The 20,457-nt window shown below is 52.5% G+C and overlaps 9 protein-coding genes across 9 annotated transcripts; 5 read left to right on the top strand and 4 right to left on the bottom strand.

The window, feature by feature from the left end:
- Positions 1-408: 408 nt before the first annotated feature.
- Positions 409-792, bottom strand: INS49_007196 (uncharacterized protein; the record flags this gene model as incomplete). The annotated part of the gene is made up of 1 exon (XM_043167961.1): positions 409-792. The coding sequence occupies one exon, from the start codon at positions 790-792 to the stop codon at positions 409-411; it is 384 nt and encodes a 127-aa protein (XP_043029105.1).
- Positions 793-1,017: 225 nt separating this feature from the next.
- INS49_007195 (uncharacterized protein) lies at positions 1,018-2,877 on the top strand (the record flags this gene model as incomplete). Its single annotated transcript, XM_043167960.1, has 4 exons — positions 1,018-1,189; positions 1,281-1,880; positions 1,941-2,392; positions 2,455-2,877. The coding sequence occupies 4 exons, from the start codon at positions 1,018-1,020 to the stop codon at positions 2,875-2,877; spliced, it is 1,647 nt and encodes a 548-aa protein (XP_043029104.1).
- Positions 2,878-3,490: 613 nt separating this feature from the next.
- INS49_007194 (uncharacterized protein) lies at positions 3,491-4,654 on the bottom strand (the record flags this gene model as incomplete). The annotated part of the gene is made up of 2 exons (XM_043167959.1): positions 3,491-4,331; positions 4,398-4,654. 2 exons carry the CDS (start codon positions 4,652-4,654, stop codon positions 3,491-3,493), a joined length of 1,098 nt encoding a protein of 365 aa, XP_043029103.1.
- A 988-nt stretch (positions 4,655-5,642) lies between these two features.
- On the top strand, positions 5,643-7,409 carry INS49_007193 (uncharacterized protein; the record flags this gene model as incomplete). The annotated part of the gene is made up of 1 exon (XM_043167958.1): positions 5,643-7,409. One exon carries the CDS (start codon positions 5,643-5,645, stop codon positions 7,407-7,409), a length of 1,767 nt encoding a protein of 588 aa, XP_043029102.1.
- A 1,733-nt stretch (positions 7,410-9,142) lies between these two features.
- On the top strand, positions 9,143-10,233 carry INS49_007192 (uncharacterized protein; the record flags this gene model as incomplete). The annotated part of the gene is made up of 5 exons (XM_043167957.1): positions 9,143-9,196; positions 9,258-9,276; positions 9,332-9,440; positions 9,544-10,092; positions 10,194-10,233. 5 exons carry the CDS (start codon positions 9,143-9,145, stop codon positions 10,231-10,233), a joined length of 771 nt encoding a protein of 256 aa, XP_043029101.1.
- Positions 10,234-10,938: 705 nt separating this feature from the next.
- INS49_007191 (uncharacterized protein) lies at positions 10,939-12,645 on the top strand (the record flags this gene model as incomplete). Its single annotated transcript, XM_043167956.1, has 2 exons — positions 10,939-12,585; positions 12,640-12,645. 2 exons carry the CDS (start codon positions 10,939-10,941, stop codon positions 12,643-12,645), a joined length of 1,653 nt encoding a protein of 550 aa, XP_043029100.1.
- A 930-nt stretch (positions 12,646-13,575) lies between these two features.
- On the bottom strand, positions 13,576-15,631 carry INS49_007190 (uncharacterized protein; the record flags this gene model as incomplete). Its single annotated transcript, XM_043167955.1, has 2 exons — positions 13,576-13,971; positions 14,042-15,631. The coding sequence occupies 2 exons, from the start codon at positions 15,629-15,631 to the stop codon at positions 13,576-13,578; spliced, it is 1,986 nt and encodes a 661-aa protein (XP_043029099.1).
- Positions 15,632-16,150: 519 nt separating this feature from the next.
- INS49_007189 (uncharacterized protein) lies at positions 16,151-17,871 on the top strand (the record flags this gene model as incomplete). The annotated part of the gene is made up of 3 exons (XM_043167954.1): positions 16,151-17,151; positions 17,255-17,354; positions 17,743-17,871. The coding sequence occupies 3 exons, from the start codon at positions 16,151-16,153 to the stop codon at positions 17,869-17,871; spliced, it is 1,230 nt and encodes a 409-aa protein (XP_043029098.1).
- Positions 17,872-18,434: 563 nt separating this feature from the next.
- INS49_007188 (uncharacterized protein) lies at positions 18,435-20,032 on the bottom strand (the record flags this gene model as incomplete). The annotated part of the gene is made up of 4 exons (XM_043167953.1): positions 18,435-18,483; positions 18,593-18,783; positions 19,040-19,669; positions 19,751-20,032. 4 exons carry the CDS (start codon positions 20,030-20,032, stop codon positions 18,435-18,437), a joined length of 1,152 nt encoding a protein of 383 aa, XP_043029097.1.
- Positions 20,033-20,457: the final 425 nt, after the last annotated feature.

Raw genomic sequence — 20,457 nt, 5'->3', positions numbered from 1 at the left:
CCTCGAGTCTACTCCGAATCCTTCACAGTCACCGACTCCGGTCAAGACTGCATGCAATGCTTGACTAGCCTCCTGCACTTCGCTCACGCCCCTAGTAGACTCGTTTATATGCTTGTCAAACAAAGGCTTCGTGCAAATGATATACAATATGTAGACCATTTATCAAGTTTTCAGATGACTACTAGCTACGGAAAAGTCTCGGATGATGTGGATATGATACACTCAAATCTGGTGGGGGAATTTACACATGTCCCCTTAAGCTTGCTCTCGAAGACAATAGCTTGTCCCGTTGGTGTCAGAGGCGGTCGAGTCAATTCTCTTACCATGTACGCGCAGTCTCTGTATACCTAGGCACCCATTCAAATCTCCTCATTCTCGATAAGGCAGTCTAAAGACCTCTGAAGTCATTCACGGCATGGACCCAGCTGACAAAATCCCCATTCCATCAGGCAAACCGGGAAACCATTCATCACCAAGTATTGACATGGCCGAGTACAGTGCATCGTAGCCAAAGTCGTTATTGCCGGAAATGATGCCGTTCAGGTTCAAAAGCTCCGCTTCTGGTGTATTATATGCGGCATCAGCGCTGCTGAGACTGTTGTTTGCCTGGTCCGATTTGTTGGTCGAGCTGCGCACATGGGCAGCCTGTGGGCCATCTTGAACCATCGCACTTGTAGGCACCATCTCTGGGGCTGAATATGTACCCAAGAAAGTGGGAGGCGGGTTCGCCTGTTGGGCTAGAATCCCGTCGACCTTTTGAAGTAAGGAATCCAGCATGCCGTCGTCACGCATGCGAGAATCCACCCCCGTCAAGAAATCGAGGATATAGCCCCTGGGTAAAGGCTATTGGCTTCAGTGGCCAGGTGCATGTATGCGAACCTCAGTACTGAGTTTTGGCGACGTACTGCATATTTAGATACGCTCCCGGACGTGGTCATTACCTGGATATCACCCAAATCAGATACTCCCAGTGCAATCCGAGCTCTTCCTTGCAGCTCAACTTCTCCTTGGGCGAAGATGGCCGATTCTTCTGGCACGAAAGATGTCAGGTCCTCTGTTGATGCCGTTCATGTCGAAACAGCTGACCGCCGACTCGAGCCGAGAGCAGAGCCCCAGGCACATGGCACCGTCCAGCTTCTTCAAGGTGGTTCAGTCGTCCTGATTCCGACCCCGAGCCCAGATCCAAAAGGTAAGATTCAGCTGCTTGCTCCATAGTGGTATAGAGGAAGCTTTCACGAATTCTGGTCGCGATTGTCAAACTGACACTAGAAAACGGCTAGACCCCCTGAACCTTCCGAAATGGCACAAATTCTTGATAGTCTTCATTGTGGCATCATATTCAGCGACTTCGGTTCTATGTACATCTGGCATGGGATCAGTCTTCCCGTCAGTCTTAAAAGAATACGCACCGTCAGAAGCGACCCGAGCCACAGACCTGCTTACTTACCCGACGCTGTTCATGGGGATCGGGAATCTCTTGTCGATGCCACTCTCTGTCACGGTAGGCCGCAGGCCTGTCTTTCTGGCCTCGCTTGTTCTGCTTGTGGTGTCTGGCATCTGGTGTGCCTTCCCGGCCTTAGTGAGTAGCCACATTGCCGGCCGTAATTTTTACAGCATCGCCGCCGGTCAGAGTGAGGCCTTGGCGCCGTACATCGTTGAGGAGATCCACTTCCTTCACGAACGCAGCGCAAAGCTCTCTTGGTTCATTGGTATACAAACTACTCTCACCGCTGGCATGTTTGTCGCCACTACGTACATCGTCCCTGCTCGGGGTACGAAGTGGTGGTACCTCATCATCACATTCCTCAACGTCGCCATCCTTATCTTGTCACTTGTATTCGTGGTTGAAACGAAGTACGACCGCCCTGAAGACGCTGATAGTAAGTTGAACTGGAACTTGACATTCTGCTTTGAACAAGGCCGATAACATGTGTTCTTAGGGGGAGAGGTTCACCTGAAGCTGGACGAAACAGGCCATGTCAGTAAGAACGGCGACTCAGAGATGATTTTCAGTGTCACGACCCGACAAAACCACCAACTACAGCCTGAAGTCTTTGGCCAACGGACATGGCGGCATGACCTGCAAGTATTCCATTTCAAACCCGAATGGAAGCGAACATTGGCATTTTACAAATACGCTTTCCAATCACTTTGCCTAGCAAATATCGTCTGGGTCCTTCTCCTCAACGGCACATTTTTGGGCATATACGTATACCAGGCATCCACATTCGCGACAATTCTCATGTCACCGCCTTATTCTTTCAAGTCAGGGTGGCTTGGATATGTCCAACTTGTGCAGGTGCTAGATTCTGTCATCATGGTTCCGATTCTAGGCTATGGATCTGACCTTGTTGCTCGGAGTATGAGCAAACGGAGGAATGGCCTCTTTCAGGTATGCCGACAGTCAGTCCCCTAAAACTAGAACATGCAAGGCTAATTTGAAGACGGTTGCAGCCCGAGTACCGTCTGATAACCTGGAGTCTTCCAATCGCCTTGGCGGTCTTGAGTTGTGTACTCTATGGCCAAGCTGGGGCGCATCCTGATCGTTGGCATTGGATGACCATCGTGGCTCCCTACAATGTCTGCTTCTTCGCCTTCCTCGGTGCGAATTTAATCGGCATCACCTACGTGGTTGACAGTTTCCCCAGCAAGGCTGGTCCCCTGCTACTGGTCATCTGCGCTGGTCGAGGATTCATCTCCTTTGGTCTTAGCTATTCGACTGTTCCCTTGATCAAATTGACAGGCTACAATGGTGCCATGAACATATTTGCCATCATATCTGGTGTCATGGGGGCTCTGGCGATTCCAGTGTATTTCTTCGGGGCCCGGGTAAGGCTGTGGGCGACGAACAGGCTGTGGCCAGAAGTGACAGTGTGATATTTAATGTATTTGGTTGAAGTATTTATATCGTTCATATTCTGTCCCGGTTCACGAATGCATGGTATGACACATTACGCAACTGGGTGACAACCGCAACTGAGTGGCAACATCGTCATGCACTAGAACTACACCAGCTGTGCTGTGCTACTCGCAGCCGCTATCACTTTGGGAAAGGAAAAGAACGGGGCTGAGTCCAGGTGCTACCGGCTGAGTGGTCTTATTTACATGGAGATTGAATATGTTCAGATAATTCATTCAGTATCATCATTCCAAAAAGAGACACTCCCCAAATTTATCTCATGTCTTGTCGAGACAGACTTGTTGAACTGGTAGGCAGACTCATGTCCATGAGCCCTTTGATGGCTAGAATTGCCACAGATATTATCATGCCTGAAGGGCTATTGTCAAATCTTCGGGTCTGGACCTGGAATTATGACTGCATAATCTCACTTGGGAACAGAAACAACAGGGAACAAGCACTTTTCCTATTCGTGCCAAGAGCAAGATTCCTGTCTTTGGTTTGAAGACGTCGTTTTACAGGCAGAAAGCTAGATTAACTTGTTGGAAGACTGGCCAATTTAAGAACTCGACTAATACACCAAAGACTCACTCAAACCTGAATAGGCTCGGTCTGAACATATGGAATGCCGGTCAATCTGAACCCTCTTTCTCCCAGTCTCGGTGTCTCCCTTGGCTTTCCAGTGTTGTAAGGACAGGGCTCGCCGTCCCGCAAGATCGGAATCCCGCCAACATGCATGGCGTTCGGCCAATGTGTCGTGCTCTGCGTCTTCTCAAATGCGGCCTTCTTCCACAACAAGTCCTCCTGGCTGGCATCAGCAGCAGGCATGTAGCAAGTGTAGGCACAGAACCTGGGCCTGTCGCCTTCTGGGCTGAGGTTGTAATGCGGCGTGCGGCTGTCCCAGAGCAGCAGGTCCCCAGGCTCGGCGTTGATCTTGACCCACTCGCAGCCCTTGTTCTTCAGCCATTGCATGCCCTCGTCGGTGAATCCGTACCACTCCTTCGTCCATGCCCAGATTTTGTTGGGCTCATCTTTGAACTCTGCATGGAAGTCCTCACTCAGCAAATGCGCGCCTTTGCATACAATCAACCCGCCGTCCTTTTCGCCATTAGGGAAGATGTTGACAAGCCCCTGGAGGCACCGAAACCCGGGCTTCTCTGGGTCTTGGTCTTGGTGCGGCCAGGGTTTGTTGGGCTTGACATCGGTGCGGTTGGGGAAGGCCATGTTGACGGCGTCGAAAGAGACGATCAGGTCAGGCGTATCATAGACCTTCTCAAACGCATCAATGACGCCAGGCTCCTGGCGAATCGACCAGGTGAAGGACTCGTGGGCAATGCCGTAGCCTAGGCACATGCCTTTCTCCGTGATCACCGGAAGGTTGGACTCTTTGATAGTGGCAGAGTCGTTGCGGTTGAAGCCGAGGCCGCCAGCGCTATGTGAAGTTAGCAGATGCACAACTGAGAAAACAGGAGTGGGATGGCATGGCAGGGAAGCTCACAAGTTCTCCAGGTACGACATCATTTCCTCGCCGTATTTGTCCACCCTCTCACGTGGGATGGCGCCTTTGACAACAACATACCCATCGCGGAGGAGATCATCGCGAAAGTCGCCGTACGTGACGCCCGTCTCTGAGAAAAGCTTGTGGGGTCCTGCTGGCTTGGGAACCAGAGGCTTTGAAGAAACATCCGTGTGCTTGGTTGCTGATACCGTCACGGTCGCGGTCGGAGCGGAGGCATAGTCTGTGGCGATGATCATGATGGCGTCTTTCCAATTCAATATTCATTATGAAAAGTTTGATCACAGCTCAGATCTCTAAAGTGCGATGAAGATTGTTTGTACTATTGCAAGAGAACAGTTTTGGGCTGTGTTGAGATAACGGGTTTATACTCGAAAGACGTCTCAGAATTGTATTTAGAACGCCTGGTGTTTAGGTGCGAGTATTGCCACTTCGGACTGTCTCTAACACCCGGATCATACAAGCCCATCATCACTGCTCGATTAACCTACCCATGCTGATGGAGATCGACTCGGTTCGGGACGGGTTCATGGTGGACGAACGCTCAGGTGTTTCGGCACGGAAAGGTTCGGCTCGGGACAGGTGCCATGCTCCGTGGAATCGGCTCGGGAGTCAGTGGGTCTCTCGGCTCCACCAACGGCCGGGGCCGCGCCAATAAGGCATTTGCTCCACAGGGTTTCCGTTAAAAGATTACCCATGCCAGTACAACTCCCCACAAAGAATGTAACCAAATCTAACCAATTATAACTTCTAATTTATACTTTTTTAATTAAACCTACACCGTTACAATGCATACGGGATGTAATGCTACAAAAAGCTACCTTTTTTCTATACAATTTTGCCTTGAAAAGCTGGTATTATTATTGTGGCACGCACAGACAAGACAATAGAGTCAGGGGATCCTTCGCTCACGCCACAGAAGTCACGGATTAGGCTTCTTTGTCAGGAAGCCCTGTACATAGGACAGGGTACACGGCCGGTGAATACCACAATTAATTAGGTTCTTTGAACACGCAGAGATTACGGCTGTCGCGATCTATATGCATTCAAGACCAAGCAGTACGCAAACGTAATCCCAGAGGCAATATACATACGGCTGCCGCAGGTTCATTTTGATCTAGATGCAGAGCACTTGCTTGTCCATCCCGGCATCATCCACAGAAAACAAAATTCTTGTACCCAGAAAGTCTAAGGAATTGCTCTAAAGACTCTTTGAAATCAGTCACCATGAGACACTCAGACGTGAATGTGCCCATAGAACCGCTCAACCAACCCATCGTTGGAAGAGATGGCTACACTGGTCTCAACCCCCACACAGAGACTCTTCCAGAAGGCTGGAGACACCCAGAATATCCAGACGCCCGTCCTCTGCCTTGCCCCATTGTGGTAGAGCACGACATAGCCATCAAAGTACGCGACGGGACGACCCTTTACGCTGACGTACTCCGCCCCAGTTCCCCGTCTGCAAAAGTACCGGCCATAATCTGCTGGTCTCCATTTGGCAAGAAGTTCAATGGGATAGCGTCCTTGGGGCTCATGACACCATGGGGTCTCGGAATCCCCCCTGGCACACTCTCGGGCCTTGAAAAGTTCGAGGCTCCGGATCCGGCGGACTGGGTTCCTCGTGGCTACGCCATCGTCAATGTCGACACTAGAGGGGCTTTTGATAGCGGAGGAACCATGGTTATCATGGGAACCCAGGAGGCCGAGGATGGCTATGATACTATCGAGGCCGTCGCCGGGATGGAATGGTGCAATGGCAAAGTCGGCCTCGCAGGGAATTCTCACCTCGCGATAGCACAGTGGTTCATCGCAGCGCTCCGACCACCGAGTCTCGCCGCTATCGCTCCGTGGGAGGGATGTGGTGACCTCTACCGCGAGCAGTTTGCCCGCGGCGGCATTTACGCCGGAGACCTCTTCGACAAGCTTATTGTCAAGTATATGCTCAAGGGCCGCAACGGGCTCGAGAGCTTTCGTGACATGTACGAGGAACACCCGCTGGCCAACGAGTGGTGGAACGACAAGAGGCCGGACATGAAGAAGATCAATGTGCCAACCTACATCACGGGAACTTGGACAAACACAATGCACGGGATGGGTGCCATCAGGGCTTGGATGGAGGTTGATACCGAGTCCAAGTGGTTGCGTTGGCACCCCTGGCAGGAATGGTATGACCTCTGGGGAAACGCACAAGCCAAGGATGAATTACTTGCCTTCTTCGACCACTTTCTCAAGGGCACTGACAATGGATGGGAGAAGACCCCCAAGGTCAGGATGTCGATCTTGAGGTTCGGCAACAAGGTGCCGCAGGCGATCGAGAACATTATCGAAGAGGACTTCCCACCTCCAAGGACGGAATACAAGAAGTTTCATTTGGGAAGCGAAGGGAGATTTTTGCTTGATGGGCCGCAGGAAAACGCCAGCAGTGTCAGCTATCTTTCGACTGCTGGCGAGAGCGTGGCATTCACGTATACCTTTCCGGAGACGACGCGCATTATGGGCATGCCTAAGGCTGTGCTATACATGTCCTGTCCAGACCACAACGACATGGATGTATACGTCATGATCCAAAAGATGGATAGGCAGGGCAACCAGATGACGAACCTTAACATTCCCTGGCAAGGCTTACCAATCAAGTCCTTTGGCGAGTTCAAACCCGAGCAGGAGACCGAGGTCGTGCTATACAAAGGTCCGGTTGGCATTCTCCGGGCCTCGCATCGCGCCATTGACGAGGGAATAAGCATGCATCCGCACTGGCCGTACCACCCGCACGAGGTGGAGGAAAAAGTCGAGCCGGGCAAGGTGGTGAGGTTGGACATTGGCATCTGGGCCACGGGGATTGAGTTCGAGCAAGGCGAGGGAGTGAAGCTTGTTATCAGCGGGCGGAACTTTGGGGTGAGCAACTTCGGAGTTGATCGGACATTAAACAAAGGGAGGCACAATGTGCATTTGGGTGCAGAGTCTGGGAGTTTTGTTGTGCTTCCGTTTGTTTGATGACCTTGCGGAAGAGGGTCTGAGTTGTCACCCTCCATTATCAGTCTCCTCCCACCTAGTAGCTTACAATATATACTCACCACCAGTCTCACAACAATTCGCTCAATACTGAAGATATTGGTTTAGAGAGGGGAAATTCGCAGGGCTCAAAATCGGAGACAGAATCTATGTACAAGGGCATTTGAGTTTTTATTGAGCCTGCCATAGGTGCCATGTCTTGTTACTTGCCGATGCTCGGCCACGTTTTCCAACTCCTCCTCCAGAACCTGTCTGCCAATGTGAGTTCCAAGCACACTGCACACTCAATAAGTTCATCAAGGCTCAAGAGAGCTCCCTTGGTTTCCCCAGGGCTCACGTGAGCACCACTGATGGATACGCAACGGTGTCATCAACAGTCAGGATCTCACTATACACGCGATGAGGATGGCACGAATGAATAAGATAGACTGAGAGCCAATCTTTCAAGGGAACTTTTTATCAAATGTTGATTATGGGACCTTCGGTGGTTTTAGAGAAGAGTGAATCGACTCGGTCACTAATGCAATAGGATAGCACAGTAATCAGCAGATAAAACAACAAGAATGTAATTTCTAAGTATAATAAGCACTACTGTAATTGAACATTAGATACTTAAGCTTGAGTACGAGCGGGAGCTGCAGGTGTGGAAGCACAGAATTTCGAGTAGCGAGCCATTGATGTCGACCACCTCTTGCAGGAATGGTTAGCTCTGTACGACAAGGGCCACGGGTAAATCAAGTCAACCCCATGAAACAATTATCAAGCATCGATCTGAAAAAGGAGGGGGGGAGTGGGCTTTTGGCTCAATGACCAGTGAGCTTTCCGACTTCACAAGCCATGCCGTATCATCTCGACAGAAGTCTGGTTTTATTCTCAGATAGTCGATAGTCGACCTTGAAATCATCCACTGAGGAAAAGGAAACACCAGTGACGGGGAAGGGGCAATAGGCCAGTTGGAAAGGAAGAGTTGGTATCTTTCCAAACTAGCACTCAGGCAAGTTCCCACCACACCACACCAGAGCTGCCTTTCTTTACATCGCCATTCGCACTCCCACCAGTGCATCCAGGATCCTAACACGGCTTGCCCTCCACCCTTACAGTTAGACTTAAGCGGTGAGATACAAGTGACATTGCACGCAGTGGTCGATCCGCAGCATCGAGCAGGCATCAGGAATGTAAGCCGATTGGCCGGTTGGTCGGTTGGCCAGACCAAAGCACATCTGCAAATTGGTGCTGCTGGAAAGCACCGACTTTAGCGCCGACTGCATCGTGCACTTCAGCGGCAGGGCTGTGTCCCTGTTCTCTAAAAATGGCTGCGGATTTGCAACCTCAACGGGTCCACAGTTAGGCAGTTGGTGCTCTTGGTTGTGGGAATCATCGAGCCGATCAACCAAAGTGCCGCAAACGAGATGGGGCTTCGGGATCCTACAGCGGGGATAGCAAAAATCAGCATCGCGTTGGTCGGAGAACGAGGTTCTACCATACTTTTATAAATGGTCTGATACCTTTCAGTTTTACGCTGACCGTTTCGCATCAGCGCCGCCTCTTTCCTCACCTCGCAGGAATACCTTGTCTTCTTGTGGCTCCGTCCACGTACCAACGGTGATTTAAGTCACAAAGACAGTACTCAAACATCTCAGGGCTTTCAGTGGCTGGAACCAAGCTTTATTCTTGACCTCTTTAACATCTTTCAGGATCATTGGCGTTTCGTCAAGATGGCCGGGAATGTCAGCTCATCCGAGTATGTTATGGCGGATGTGGAAAACACGGTGTGTACAGATTTGTGTAGCTTACATCTTTTTAGATGATGCGGCTGCTAATGTCTTACAGAATGAACAGGACCGTCCGAGTATGTTGAGCTACGTGCCATGTTATTGCAGACTTGACTGATCAAAACATTGTAGATATCCAGCATCAACTGTGGTATCTCAGTCTCAATGGAAATCTTCACAAGACCACACTCTCGGATACGTCTGAAAAGATCAACATCATCGACATCGGGACTGGCAACCGGTTTGTGGGCTTTGGCCATGGCCAAAAGGTGGCCACATGCAAACGTCATTGGAACTGATCTGACTCTCCCTCCTCAACGAGACGATACGCCCTCGAACATCAGCTTCATTCAACACAACGCGAATGACTCCGAGTGGCCGTTCGAGCAGTTCCACTTCATCCAAGCCTGCATGGTGGATGCGGGCGTTCATGACTGGCCGGCGTTTCGAGAGACGTGCTTCCGTCACCTCGTTCCAGGTGGTCGTCTCGAACTGGGCCACGTTACAGAGCCCGCGCGTTCAAAGCTTCCGGAATTCGACACCCCGAGCGCTTCTCCATTTCTGAATCTAATACATCTGGTCATACTTGCCTCAAAGAAGGGTGGTCTTGACTACGATGTGTCAAGCAAATACCCGCAAGGTCTCAAGGACGCAGGCTTCGATGAAGTCGAAGAAACCACCATCCTGTGGCCACTGGGCAGCTGGCCACAGAAAGACAACGAGCGGAAGATCGGCGTGCTGAGCTTGAAGAACAAATTGCTTTGGGTCGATACGGCGGCCAAGTTCATCTTGACACACCAAAATTTCATGGGAGATGAGGAAGCGAATGATGCGGTGCAGGCTGGTCGGGATGATTTGCTCCAGGCTGACAAGAAGCACTTTTACATCACCATGTACGTGCCCGGACACTCCACTCTGGCCCATTTTCAATCTCACCCTGAAGAATGGACTTTAGCCTAAGCCCAAAGTAATTTCTGACAATACTTGACCTTAGGAAACTATTTACCGCCAAGAAGCCTTACTGCCCTGCATGAGCATGAGTCTTCTATAACTAGTTATACTAGTCAGTCTAACTAGTTTCAGCCGTGCTTGTGCCGTGAGGTTGGTTTGGGAGTTCATCACGTTTCCTGCAATGTCTATACCCTCGTGACCTAGCGGGTGTTTTGCAGTATCCATGTATCTCAATACTCTCCGAAATCGAGCTCGCGTCATACTGGCCTTCCGGATAGTCGTCAAAATACATGTAGCAGATCCTGGCGCTCTCACACCATCTGTAAAGGGAATCGATTACTTCAGATAGTTCTGCGCTGCTGGTCTCGTCGATGTAGATCTAGTCTGCTTCCATTAACGATGACTAAATAAATCTTGACTACCCTGGACACCACAATATATTCGACATTCTTAGGAACCTCTTTCAATCGTTATAGGAAACCATAGCTTTAGGATGTAGCTATAGATCCATGGCCTGCAGACACAATTCAAGCGTGTGCTTGATAAGACCCCTGAATACTCGAGGAGAACTGCCTGCCGAAGGAGTCCTCATCCGATGACCAAAGGCGACGGCCTCTCCGCCGCATATAAATCCAACCTATTGCCGGGGATGAGGCGTTGCAGATTTATGTGGGTCCTGAACTCTAACTGCAGCAGCCCCGTGCCTTGGAGGACCGTCCTTTGACAACAACTCTACCTGACCGCTTTAAATCGAATCCCTCTGCATATTGACACAACCACGCAACGTAATGGATGCTGAAGCCAACAACTCTGCAATTGCCGGCGAGAGCTCTGCCACACAGCCAACATGGCCACTGCAATTCGTCCTCAAATTGCCGGAACCCAGGCAGCAAGGGGCGGCCGGGCATTCGCCACCAGAAGCAGGTGTGACGAAGCAGATTTGGTGGAGTTATGACCTGTACCGCGGACCGCGAAATCAAAAGCCGAAAGTTTTGTACGCTAGATCCAAGGCTGAGGCCGAGGAGATAGCACAAGGGTTCCTGCAGGAAGACGTGCTAGGCTTCGACATGGAATGGCCGTGCTTTGACGGGGACAGCCGGAACGAGGACCGCCTGCAAGACAAGGTCGGATTGATAGCCATCGCATGCGAGACAAAGATTGCGCTCTTCCATCTCGGCGCCTACACTGGCAAGAAGCCCAGGGACTTCATCGGCCCTGAACTTCGAGCGATCATCGAGTCGCCGCGGATAAAGAAAGCCGGCGTCAACATCCTGGCCGCGGACTTTGGGAGGCTTCGAGAGTGGTTCGAACTGGAGCCGCAGGGTGCGGTAGAGCTGAGTCACCTCCACAATCTCGACAACTATGGGCGCAGCGGCCAGACTAGTCACTGTACCACCAGACTGTGTGCCCTGGACAAGCTAGTCCAAACATATTTGCACTTTCCACTGAAGAAGAGTAGTGTTCGGACAAGCAACTGGGGCCAGAAGAAGCAGCTCAGCCGCGAGCAAAAGGCATATGCGGCTTCGGATGCTTACGCCGGGTTCATGCTGTATCATTGCCTGAACTCTCTGAGGCAGTCGATAGAACCCAGTCCTCCGCCGCCACCATTGTATGCGGAGCGATACAAGTGGATCGAATTGCCGAGACGAGGAACCGCGCTCCTGCTCGAGCTCGACAATCCTGGTAAAGAAGGGACCTTGGAAGTCATCTCAGCCGTTGATCACTTTGAAGGCCATCATGACAACATTCATACGGTGACTATCACGTCCTCAATGATGCCAACGAAACATAACGCCGAGTTGGAAGACTCCCGGACAGCATCACCTGCACCTATTCAAGAAAAAACCGCCAGGCAACCAGAACGGCACATCTCTCAACACACTGGCTCCCAGCGCCGGAAGAACACTTCATCACGAAAGAGAACCGACCCCTTGCTCCAGGCACTCAAAGTGCACCGGGGGAAAATCGCCAAACAGCGACGCTTAGACACCTGGAAGGTCGTACACAACTCTGCACTGAAGCTGATCGCGCAGCACAAGCCCGAGAACGAAAGGTCATTGATGGAGATAAAGGGTGTTGGGCCGCAGACGGTGAAGAAGTACGGAGCTGCAATCTTGAACATTGTTGCTCTTCATGCCGCGGGCGATAGACAGTCGACTGAAAACGAGCAGTCGGACAAAGAGGCCGACCCTAATGCCGATGGATCTAATATTTTGGTGGCATCTGAGAGCTCTACGAACTTGACTGAGACGGCTCAGAACATTTCTCATGGCTCCGAGACATCGCAATTTGACACAGATCCGCCGTGTGCCCCTCAGGGGAAAGGACTCGATAGGGGAGGTCCGTCACAATCAATTGTGATTAGTGACGAGGATGACATTGCGACGCTTGAGACCCCGTCGCGGAAAACGGTAAAGAGGAGGACAGCACAGACTGTAAGTAATGGACAAATTATCGTCAGAAGACTGATTTATCTTCAAGCCACATAGCGCTGACATCCTGACTTGACACTTCGCACAGGGTCCACGTCATGGTTTGCTGAGATATTTCAAGGTCGGCGAAGGAAGGAAAGCCAACTTGCCAAAGTCATAGTAATCACCAATTTCTGTTGATTGTGGCCTTTTGATAGCCTAGAGGTACTGGCAGACCCAAATTTGATGTTGCCCAACTGTTTGATAGCGCGGATGATGACTTATCCGGAAGGCCATGCTTGAGATGATGCCGGACAATGAGATGCTGCCGGTCAAAGACTTTATCATTCAATGCCTCGTTGCCAGTTCCTTAACAACGGCGATTCTGGGCGGCGGAGAGTCTACTTGGTGCGGTTCCTTCCAAGTGCAAATCCCGGGATAAGGTGTTTGTACTGCGAGTTGGCGCCGTTCCTCTGATACCCAGATTAGTAGAGTCTGATTCGGCAGCTGAGGACAGTGACCAAAGATATCAACTCATTGGAGATGCTTATATACGAGGAGTAATGTACGGGGAGGAATTGTCTTTCAACGAGGTCCAAGAGTCAAATATTACCCTGGTGTAGAGCTGAGAGGATACGAACAAGCCGTGGCGAGACTTCTAGTTAATGGTGTACATCCTATCTTCAACCTGGACTCATCGTCCGACAAGACTGTGCAGACAATATCATGCCACGTAATGACGCTGACCTCGAACCACCAAATACGCTGTTAGCCCGACGTAGTTCGTGGCTGACTACAGTCTCAGCACGCGCAACACGACGTCTACGACGATGGCGAACAGTCCTCGTTTCTCAGCCCACAACATGGGAACATCATCTTTTTGTCTTGATATCTAGAACACCCGTCGAGGGAAAGCTACACCAGCCAGCACGACGCCGCATGCTGCACTATACCTGCTCCTACTTTTAGCCCATCTAAGGAATCTTAACACATGCCCTTTCCGCTTTATCGAATCTAGGCAGTCCTGACCTCCAGCTCCTGAGATTCGAAGGCCGGCAGCTCGCCCTGGATGTCCTTCCACGTCTTGACGCCGGTGACCATCTCGCGCACGGCCTCGAGGACCTTGGCCTCGTCGGCGCGCACCTGCTTCGTGCTGTCGCGCTCGCGCAGCGTGATGGAGCCGTCCTTGACGGTCTGGAAGTCGATGGTGATTCCGAAGGGCGTGCCGAGCTCGTCGTTGCGCGAGTAGCGCTTGCCGATGGTCGCCGACGAGTCGTCCACCCTGCTGGAGACGCCCAGCGCCCGCAGCTTCTGACCAAGCTTGCGCGCGATGGGGGTGAAGTCCTTGTTGCTGGAGAGGGGCACGATGAGGACCTTTGTTGGGGCGATGGTTGGCGGGAAGGAGAGGACCTATTGTTTCGTATTGTTAGTGAGTCTGGCGTTGAACCGGAGAGATCGTGATGGAGTGTGTGCTACTTACGCCACGAGCTTCATCAGCACCGTCGCCACGAGTCCAGAAGCTGTGCTCCAGCAAGGCGTACAGAATTCTGCCAATACCAAACGAGGGCTCGATCACGTTTGGTGTGTATTCCCGGATGTGTTCTGTGATAGTAGAATACTTGATCTCCATCAAGTCCTTGCCGACCGTAGCCTTGCCGTCTGCCACACCGGGCACATCAATGGTGAAGCTGCCGTTTTCTTCCAGTTGCTTGGCGAAAGCCTCTCGCTGCTCTTGTGTCGTCGCACTGATGGCAGCCTCGACAATCCTGCCATCCTTCTTGAAGGCGGGGCCGAACTTCTTCCTGTTGAACTCCAGCGTCCACTCTTGCCTGACATTGGGCGTGTCCAGCTTCTGGCGCACAACCAGTGGTGCGCCGGTCTTGTTCTTGTGCACCGTGAGATCGTAGGCCGAACGGTCAGCGCAACCGACACACTCGATCCAGCCGTACGAGGTGAGAAGCTCGGCGTCCCAGCAGTCGCAAGCGTAATGGGCCATCTCGTTAGCCATATGTTGGCGGAAGCGGACCTTGCTCATGTCTACGCCGATCTTTGCGAGGAACAGGTGGATACGTGCGAGGAAGTAACCAAGGGTCTCGTTGTCCACAACCTTGGTCTCAACTGCCTTCCGAATGCTCATGGTTTTCAGGTCCGTCTTGCCGGAGAGTTGCGTCTCCTTGTCGAGCAACGTGAGCTCAATGTTCTCAACCTCGGGGAACCTTTCATGCTTCTTGCCACCCTCAGGATCAACAAAATGCTCGATTTCAGCCATCAGGAATTCTCGCACACGCAGCAGACCCGCTCGAGGGGAGATTTCGTTTCGGTAGGATTTGCCAATCGAGGCAGACGCAAAAGGCATATTGCCCATGTTGAATTCAAGCAGCTTGGCGAAGTTGGTGAACTGGCCCTGGGCTGTCTCTGGTCTCAGATAGCCAGCCAGCTGGCCGGATGGACCGATAGCAGTCTGGAACATCAAGTTGAATGGTACTGGGGGCGAAGGCTGGACGCCAGTTTCGGGGTTCTTGAGCTGGAATTTCTTGATCAACTGACCAAGTTGATCGCCATCGTAATTGTCGATCTGAGCCAGCACCTCCTCGTACTCCTTGACCACGGCATCATCGAGCTTGACGGCCTCCGACTTGACCTTCTTCTTCTTCTTCTTTGGGTCCGCCTCTTTCTCCTCCACCGTTTGGCCACGCGCCTCCTTATCGCCCTTCAGCCTCGCCTCGAGGATGGCCTCGACAAAGTGGTCCGCCCGGAGGATCTCGCCGTTCTTGGGGTCCTTGCACATCCAGTCGGCGAACTTGTCGACGTGGCCACTTGTCTTGAAGACTTCGTGGGGGGTCAAGACGGTGCAGTCGACCTCGAGCATATCCTCCTCGAGAACGAAGTGCTTCCGCCATGTCTCGATGATGTTTGCCTGCAAACCACAGCCGGAGGGACCATAGTCAAACAGGCCAGCAACGCTCCCGTAGATCTCGAAGGATGGGGTGTAGAACATGCGCCGACGCAGCATGGACTCCATGGCCTGCCGGTCAATGGTCTGGCCGGTCTTTGTCGTGAGGGTCGCCATGTCTTTCTTGCTTAATTTGTGCGCTACCACAGCTCTGTGTAAACGGTGGGAGGAGGAAAATGGTCGTGCGGATGTGGGTTTCGCTGTGACTTTCCAGAAGTTTGAGGTGGAGTTAGCACCAACAAGTGGTCTGAGAGAATTGATGAGTCTAAATGCCTTCATAAACAGGCAATTGGCAGTCTCAATGTCGGGGAGGTGAGTCAAATGGCAACGGTGATTGTGGGTAACGGATGGCAAGAGAAGTAAACGTCGGTTGTTCTTGGGGTGACTCAAAAACCGTTCTCCAAATACTTGGGCGTTTTTGTCTGCGTCGCAATGTACCATGGAATTGCTGAAGCTCTTAGTGAGGGGCAGCGCAGCTCTTGGCCGATGATCCACGGGCAGGCAAAAACAATTTCTTATCTTATCAGCGACCGAGTCCCATGAATTTTCTTGAGAGAGCATCGGCTTTGTTGAGTTTCCCAGGTCGGCCTATTTTCCAGCACCAACGCGACGACCAAACCCGCACCAATTGCAAAGATGGCTGGGTCAAAGCTTGCGATGAACAAAATATATCGCCAGGAACGCCATGTCCAGGACAAACGAACATCGAGCAAGGCCAAGCGCGAGGAGCGCATGCGCAGGAGGAAGGAAGAGGCGAAGGACCCCGAATTGAAACAAGAACGCCTTTCACGCAATCAGACCAAAACCCTCGACCAAAAGCGAAAATGGGACGATGCAGATGAGGAAAGTCTTTACACAAGCGCCGACGTGGCGGCGATGAAACGGCGCAAGCTGGAGGAGGAGCAGAACGGGGCCGCGGACGAGCCTCTCGAAGAGGAGAAAGATGAGAAGGACGACGAGGTGGACAGCATGCTGGGATCAGACGACGAGGAGGAGGCGGCCGAAGATGCCGTGCAGGAGCGGATAGAAAAGATGCGCGCGAAACGGGCAGAGCGCCAACCAAGTGCAGCACCCTCCACAACAAGCACAAACTTCGACATGACACCCGCCGTACTATCAGCCAAGTTCCCGAATCTGTTCAGCGACGAGCCTCCGAAAGTCCCCAAAGTCCTCGTCACGACATCCATCAACTCGACGCTCCACAAGGAGGCAGAGCTCCTGACGTCGCTGTTCCCCAACTCCGAGTATATACGACGGTCGGCGGGTCGCTACGGGCACAAGTACAGCGTCAGGGAGATTTGCAAGTACGCGTCCAACAGGGAGTACACCTCGGTGCTGGTGTTGAACGAGGACCAGAAGAAGCCCAACCGGCTCACGATCGTGCACCTGCCCCATGGGCCGACGCTGACATACTCGGTCAACAACTGGATAGAGGGCTCGAAGCTGCCCGGCCACGGGAAAGCCCAGGATGCGTACTACCCGGAACTGCTTCTCAACAACTTCAAGAGCAGTCTCGGCCTGCTGGCGGCGAAGAGCTTTCAGACATTATTCCCTCCGCAGCCTGATATCGAGATGCGGCAAGTGGTCACATTACACAACCAGCGAGATTACATCTTCCTTCGCCGGCACAGATATATGTGAGTAGCAAAGCTGCATCTGCAGGCAACGACAGGCCAGACCCGCGAATCATGCATTCCCACTCCCAGGGCAGGAAATACGCTGACATAATCGGCTGTACAGATTCCGAGACAAGAGGGAGACAGAAAAGAGCGTCCAAGCAGCGGACGGGAAAGAACTGCAGGGCGTCGAACAGATACGAGTCGGTCTGCAAGAACTCGGCGTAAGTGCACACATCCACAAACACCCAAACTCCGCCTCCCCCTTGCCGCAGAACACCACCATCTTCCTCCCCCACTTTCCCTTCCCCTCATGGCGCCTGTCGATCATGCAACACTCCACGCACAACACGCGTACCACGAACATGTGGACTCGTGCGTAACCAAACCACACCTACCAATCGTGCACCCACGGCGGCCTGATCCACCGGGTAGGCGGCTGTGGCATGCAAACATGTGGGCTGGGGCAACGCCATACAAATGCGCGCGCACACTTGCAAATACCACAGAACCCCTACAACCCACGGCATTCAAAGCCCCGGAAGAAATCACACTTAAGACGCAAATTTGTGTGGATGAAACCCCGCTGACGTGTTCGAAATTTCCCAACAGCCTCGGTGCACACTCAAGCTGCGCAGGGTGGACAAGGGCATCGGCCGGGCGGGCAGCGAGGGCGAGGACGCGCTGTCGTGGGAGTGGAAGGCCAAGATGGAGAAGGAGCGGACGAGGTTCAACCTGTAGACGACAAACATTCGATATCGATACCCTTAATCTTCACTATTGCCCCGTTGCAGGGAACAAATCTGGTGGCGTCCGATGTTTGCTTTTTCTTTCCTTTTTTTCCGTGTCTGAGACATCCGCTGCTCTCCCTTATCACTGACCCGCACACATCCTCCCTTGGCTCGTGCGGCTGGAATCAATCAGGGCTGTAAACACACAGATTGCGCCATGCGGTCTCACTCCTAGGGCCCAGGGGTGCAAAAGCTTAGCCTGTAGTCAGACTACGGGAAACGTCGATTTGATGATGGACATGTCTCATCTCGTCCTGTTCGGATTCAATTGATCTACTGGCGGGAAACTTCCGAAGTGATTCAGGAGCTTCCACTCGCCACTTCTTTTCTAATTTTTCACATGTTTTCTTTTTTTTCCTGGTGTTCCCCTTGTTGCAACGCTTCTCATCGTCACCCAATTCGGTGTAGTGACATGTATCGATTCTTGTGGTATATTGGTAAAGAAAACTGTATGCCAAGAACAAAAACCAAAAAGACAATAACGCCGGCTGTGGGACCCAGTCAGTCGAGAGCTTATTTGCCCTGTTGCTTTTGCTTCTCCTTGAGCATCACCCATGAGTATCTAGTAGATAGTCAGCATCGTAGTCAAAGTCATATGAGCGCAACCTTTGTTGTAATTTGGAGCTGGGGGAAAAGTGGCTCCTCATCTAGAGGATAAAAGAGAAACTTACGCCATGATACCCCCAATAGCAATCATGACCCCGAGGACGGACTTGTCCCCGATGGCCCGGCCTGACGTGGCCCATCCGAGGGCGACGATGGAGCACGTCTTGACGTGGCCGACAACGGTGCTGGACACAGGTCCGGTCTGGGCGATGATGAAGAATTGGGAGATGTTGATAAGCGAGGCGAAGCCGCCGGACTGCACGCACACATGTTGTTAGTCGAGTCATTCACAACAGGGGCTGGGGCCACCATGGCGGGTTGCTATTCTCGGACTTTCTCTCCCTTGCGAGCGCCCGAGATGAGGTACTGCCGATCAAAGCCAAAACACTTAAAGATAGAGTTTTATTGATTGGCGAAGCGCAGGGCAGCCGCTGCGCAGGCGTATGGGGAGCGTGCAAAGGGGGATGAAGTTGAGGGTGAGAAAAGGGACTGAGGGAATTGTGGCTACTCACCATCAAGATCATCACCCAGCGGCTAACGCTCACCGTGGTCCAAACGGGGAAGGTGTCCACGAACGGGATCACGTAGAGCAGCATGAATGCGGAGACGGGGGCCTGGTTGAACAAAAGCTGCATGGAGCTCATCTGGAGCTTGCGGTGGTAGGAGGCGATCCAGACGGTGTAGAGGGAGCTGGCGAAGATGCCGGCGAAGGCGAAGATAACGCCCAGGCCGCTGGTCGTCTTGATGTTGGCGTCGGCGGCGGGCAGGCTGTCGTAGTAGCTGACAATGCCGACACCGGCGCAGGCGGGTACGAGGGCAATGATGGCGTTGGTGGGCAAGGTCTGGTGGTATAGCACGTAGTTCATGAGCGCAACACAGGGCGTCAGCAGGATACGCGCGACCTGGTAGAAGGTGACGGTAGAGAAGGCGAGCGATAGGTTCGGTAGGATGACATTGAGGGCCATGGCGATGGAGAGCGGCAGGATATCGCGGATGGAGGCACGGCGCGGCACGAAGAAGGCAAAGCGAGGCCGCGAGAGGATGTACAGAGTGAGCCATGTGATCGTGAAGTGGAAGGCGGCGAATGTGAGCTGTGCCAGCTTGAGCGAGGGGTCGGAGAAGATGGCTTTGTTCACGAAGACCTTGTAGTTGGCGTTAGCTGTCAGCTCGAGTACACTCTTCGTCGGGGATGCTGGAGCGAGCCGTGCTTGGGAAATACTCACGATGCCAATGGTGGCCAATGTGTTTACGACCATCCATACTATTGAGGATGCCATGCTGCCCTTGGGCGGCTCTGCCTTCTCCTGCGGCTGTGGCAGGAGCTCCTCGTCCTCGCGCTCATGGTCGCTGTCGTGGTAGACGGATGTAGGCGACTTGAGGTTGGTGAGGCTCTCGTCGTCGCGGAGCGTTGCCACCTTCTCGTTGTGCTCATCGTAGCCTCCGGTCTCAGTGTGGGACGAGGCAACTGAGCCCGCCGTTTCGGACCGGCCAGATTCTGAAGACATGATGGGCGCTGATCTGGGTGCTGCGGTGGGAGTTTGCAAGTCTACAATACTGCAGAAATCGAGAGAAATGTAAACAGTTGAGTCGCTGTTCGGCGAGAAGAATTGAGTATGACGGTCAGCTCAGCTGAAACAAGACGAAGGAGTGGTGAAGGTCGATGATACGCCCTAGACTCGTCGGCAGCATGAACACATAAAGGGAGCGTCTGTAATGGAGGGGGAAAGGACCGTTGGGTGCGAGGTAAAAGTAGATGCAGGCAGATCTCATATGAAAAGCAAGGTGGAGGGCAGCAGGTAGAGTTCGCCCAGGAGGTGTAGGAAGGTGATGATGACTTTGTATTTGTCTGGGCAGGTCGGGATGCCAGGCCTCGCGAGTGCACAGTCTCCGTCAGCAGTGAGTCCCGACGGTTGACGGGATTTCCACGGGC

This window comes from Diaporthe citri (genome assembly GCF_014595645.1).
Source record: "Diaporthe citri strain NFHF-8-4 chromosome Unknown scaffold_2, whole genome shotgun sequence".
In the NCBI taxonomy this organism is placed as follows: domain Eukaryota; kingdom Fungi; phylum Ascomycota; class Sordariomycetes; order Diaporthales; family Diaporthaceae; genus Diaporthe; species Diaporthe citri.
The sequence above is the reverse complement of the archived record's forward strand: the minus strand, read 5'-3'. Positions and strand labels throughout refer to the sequence as shown.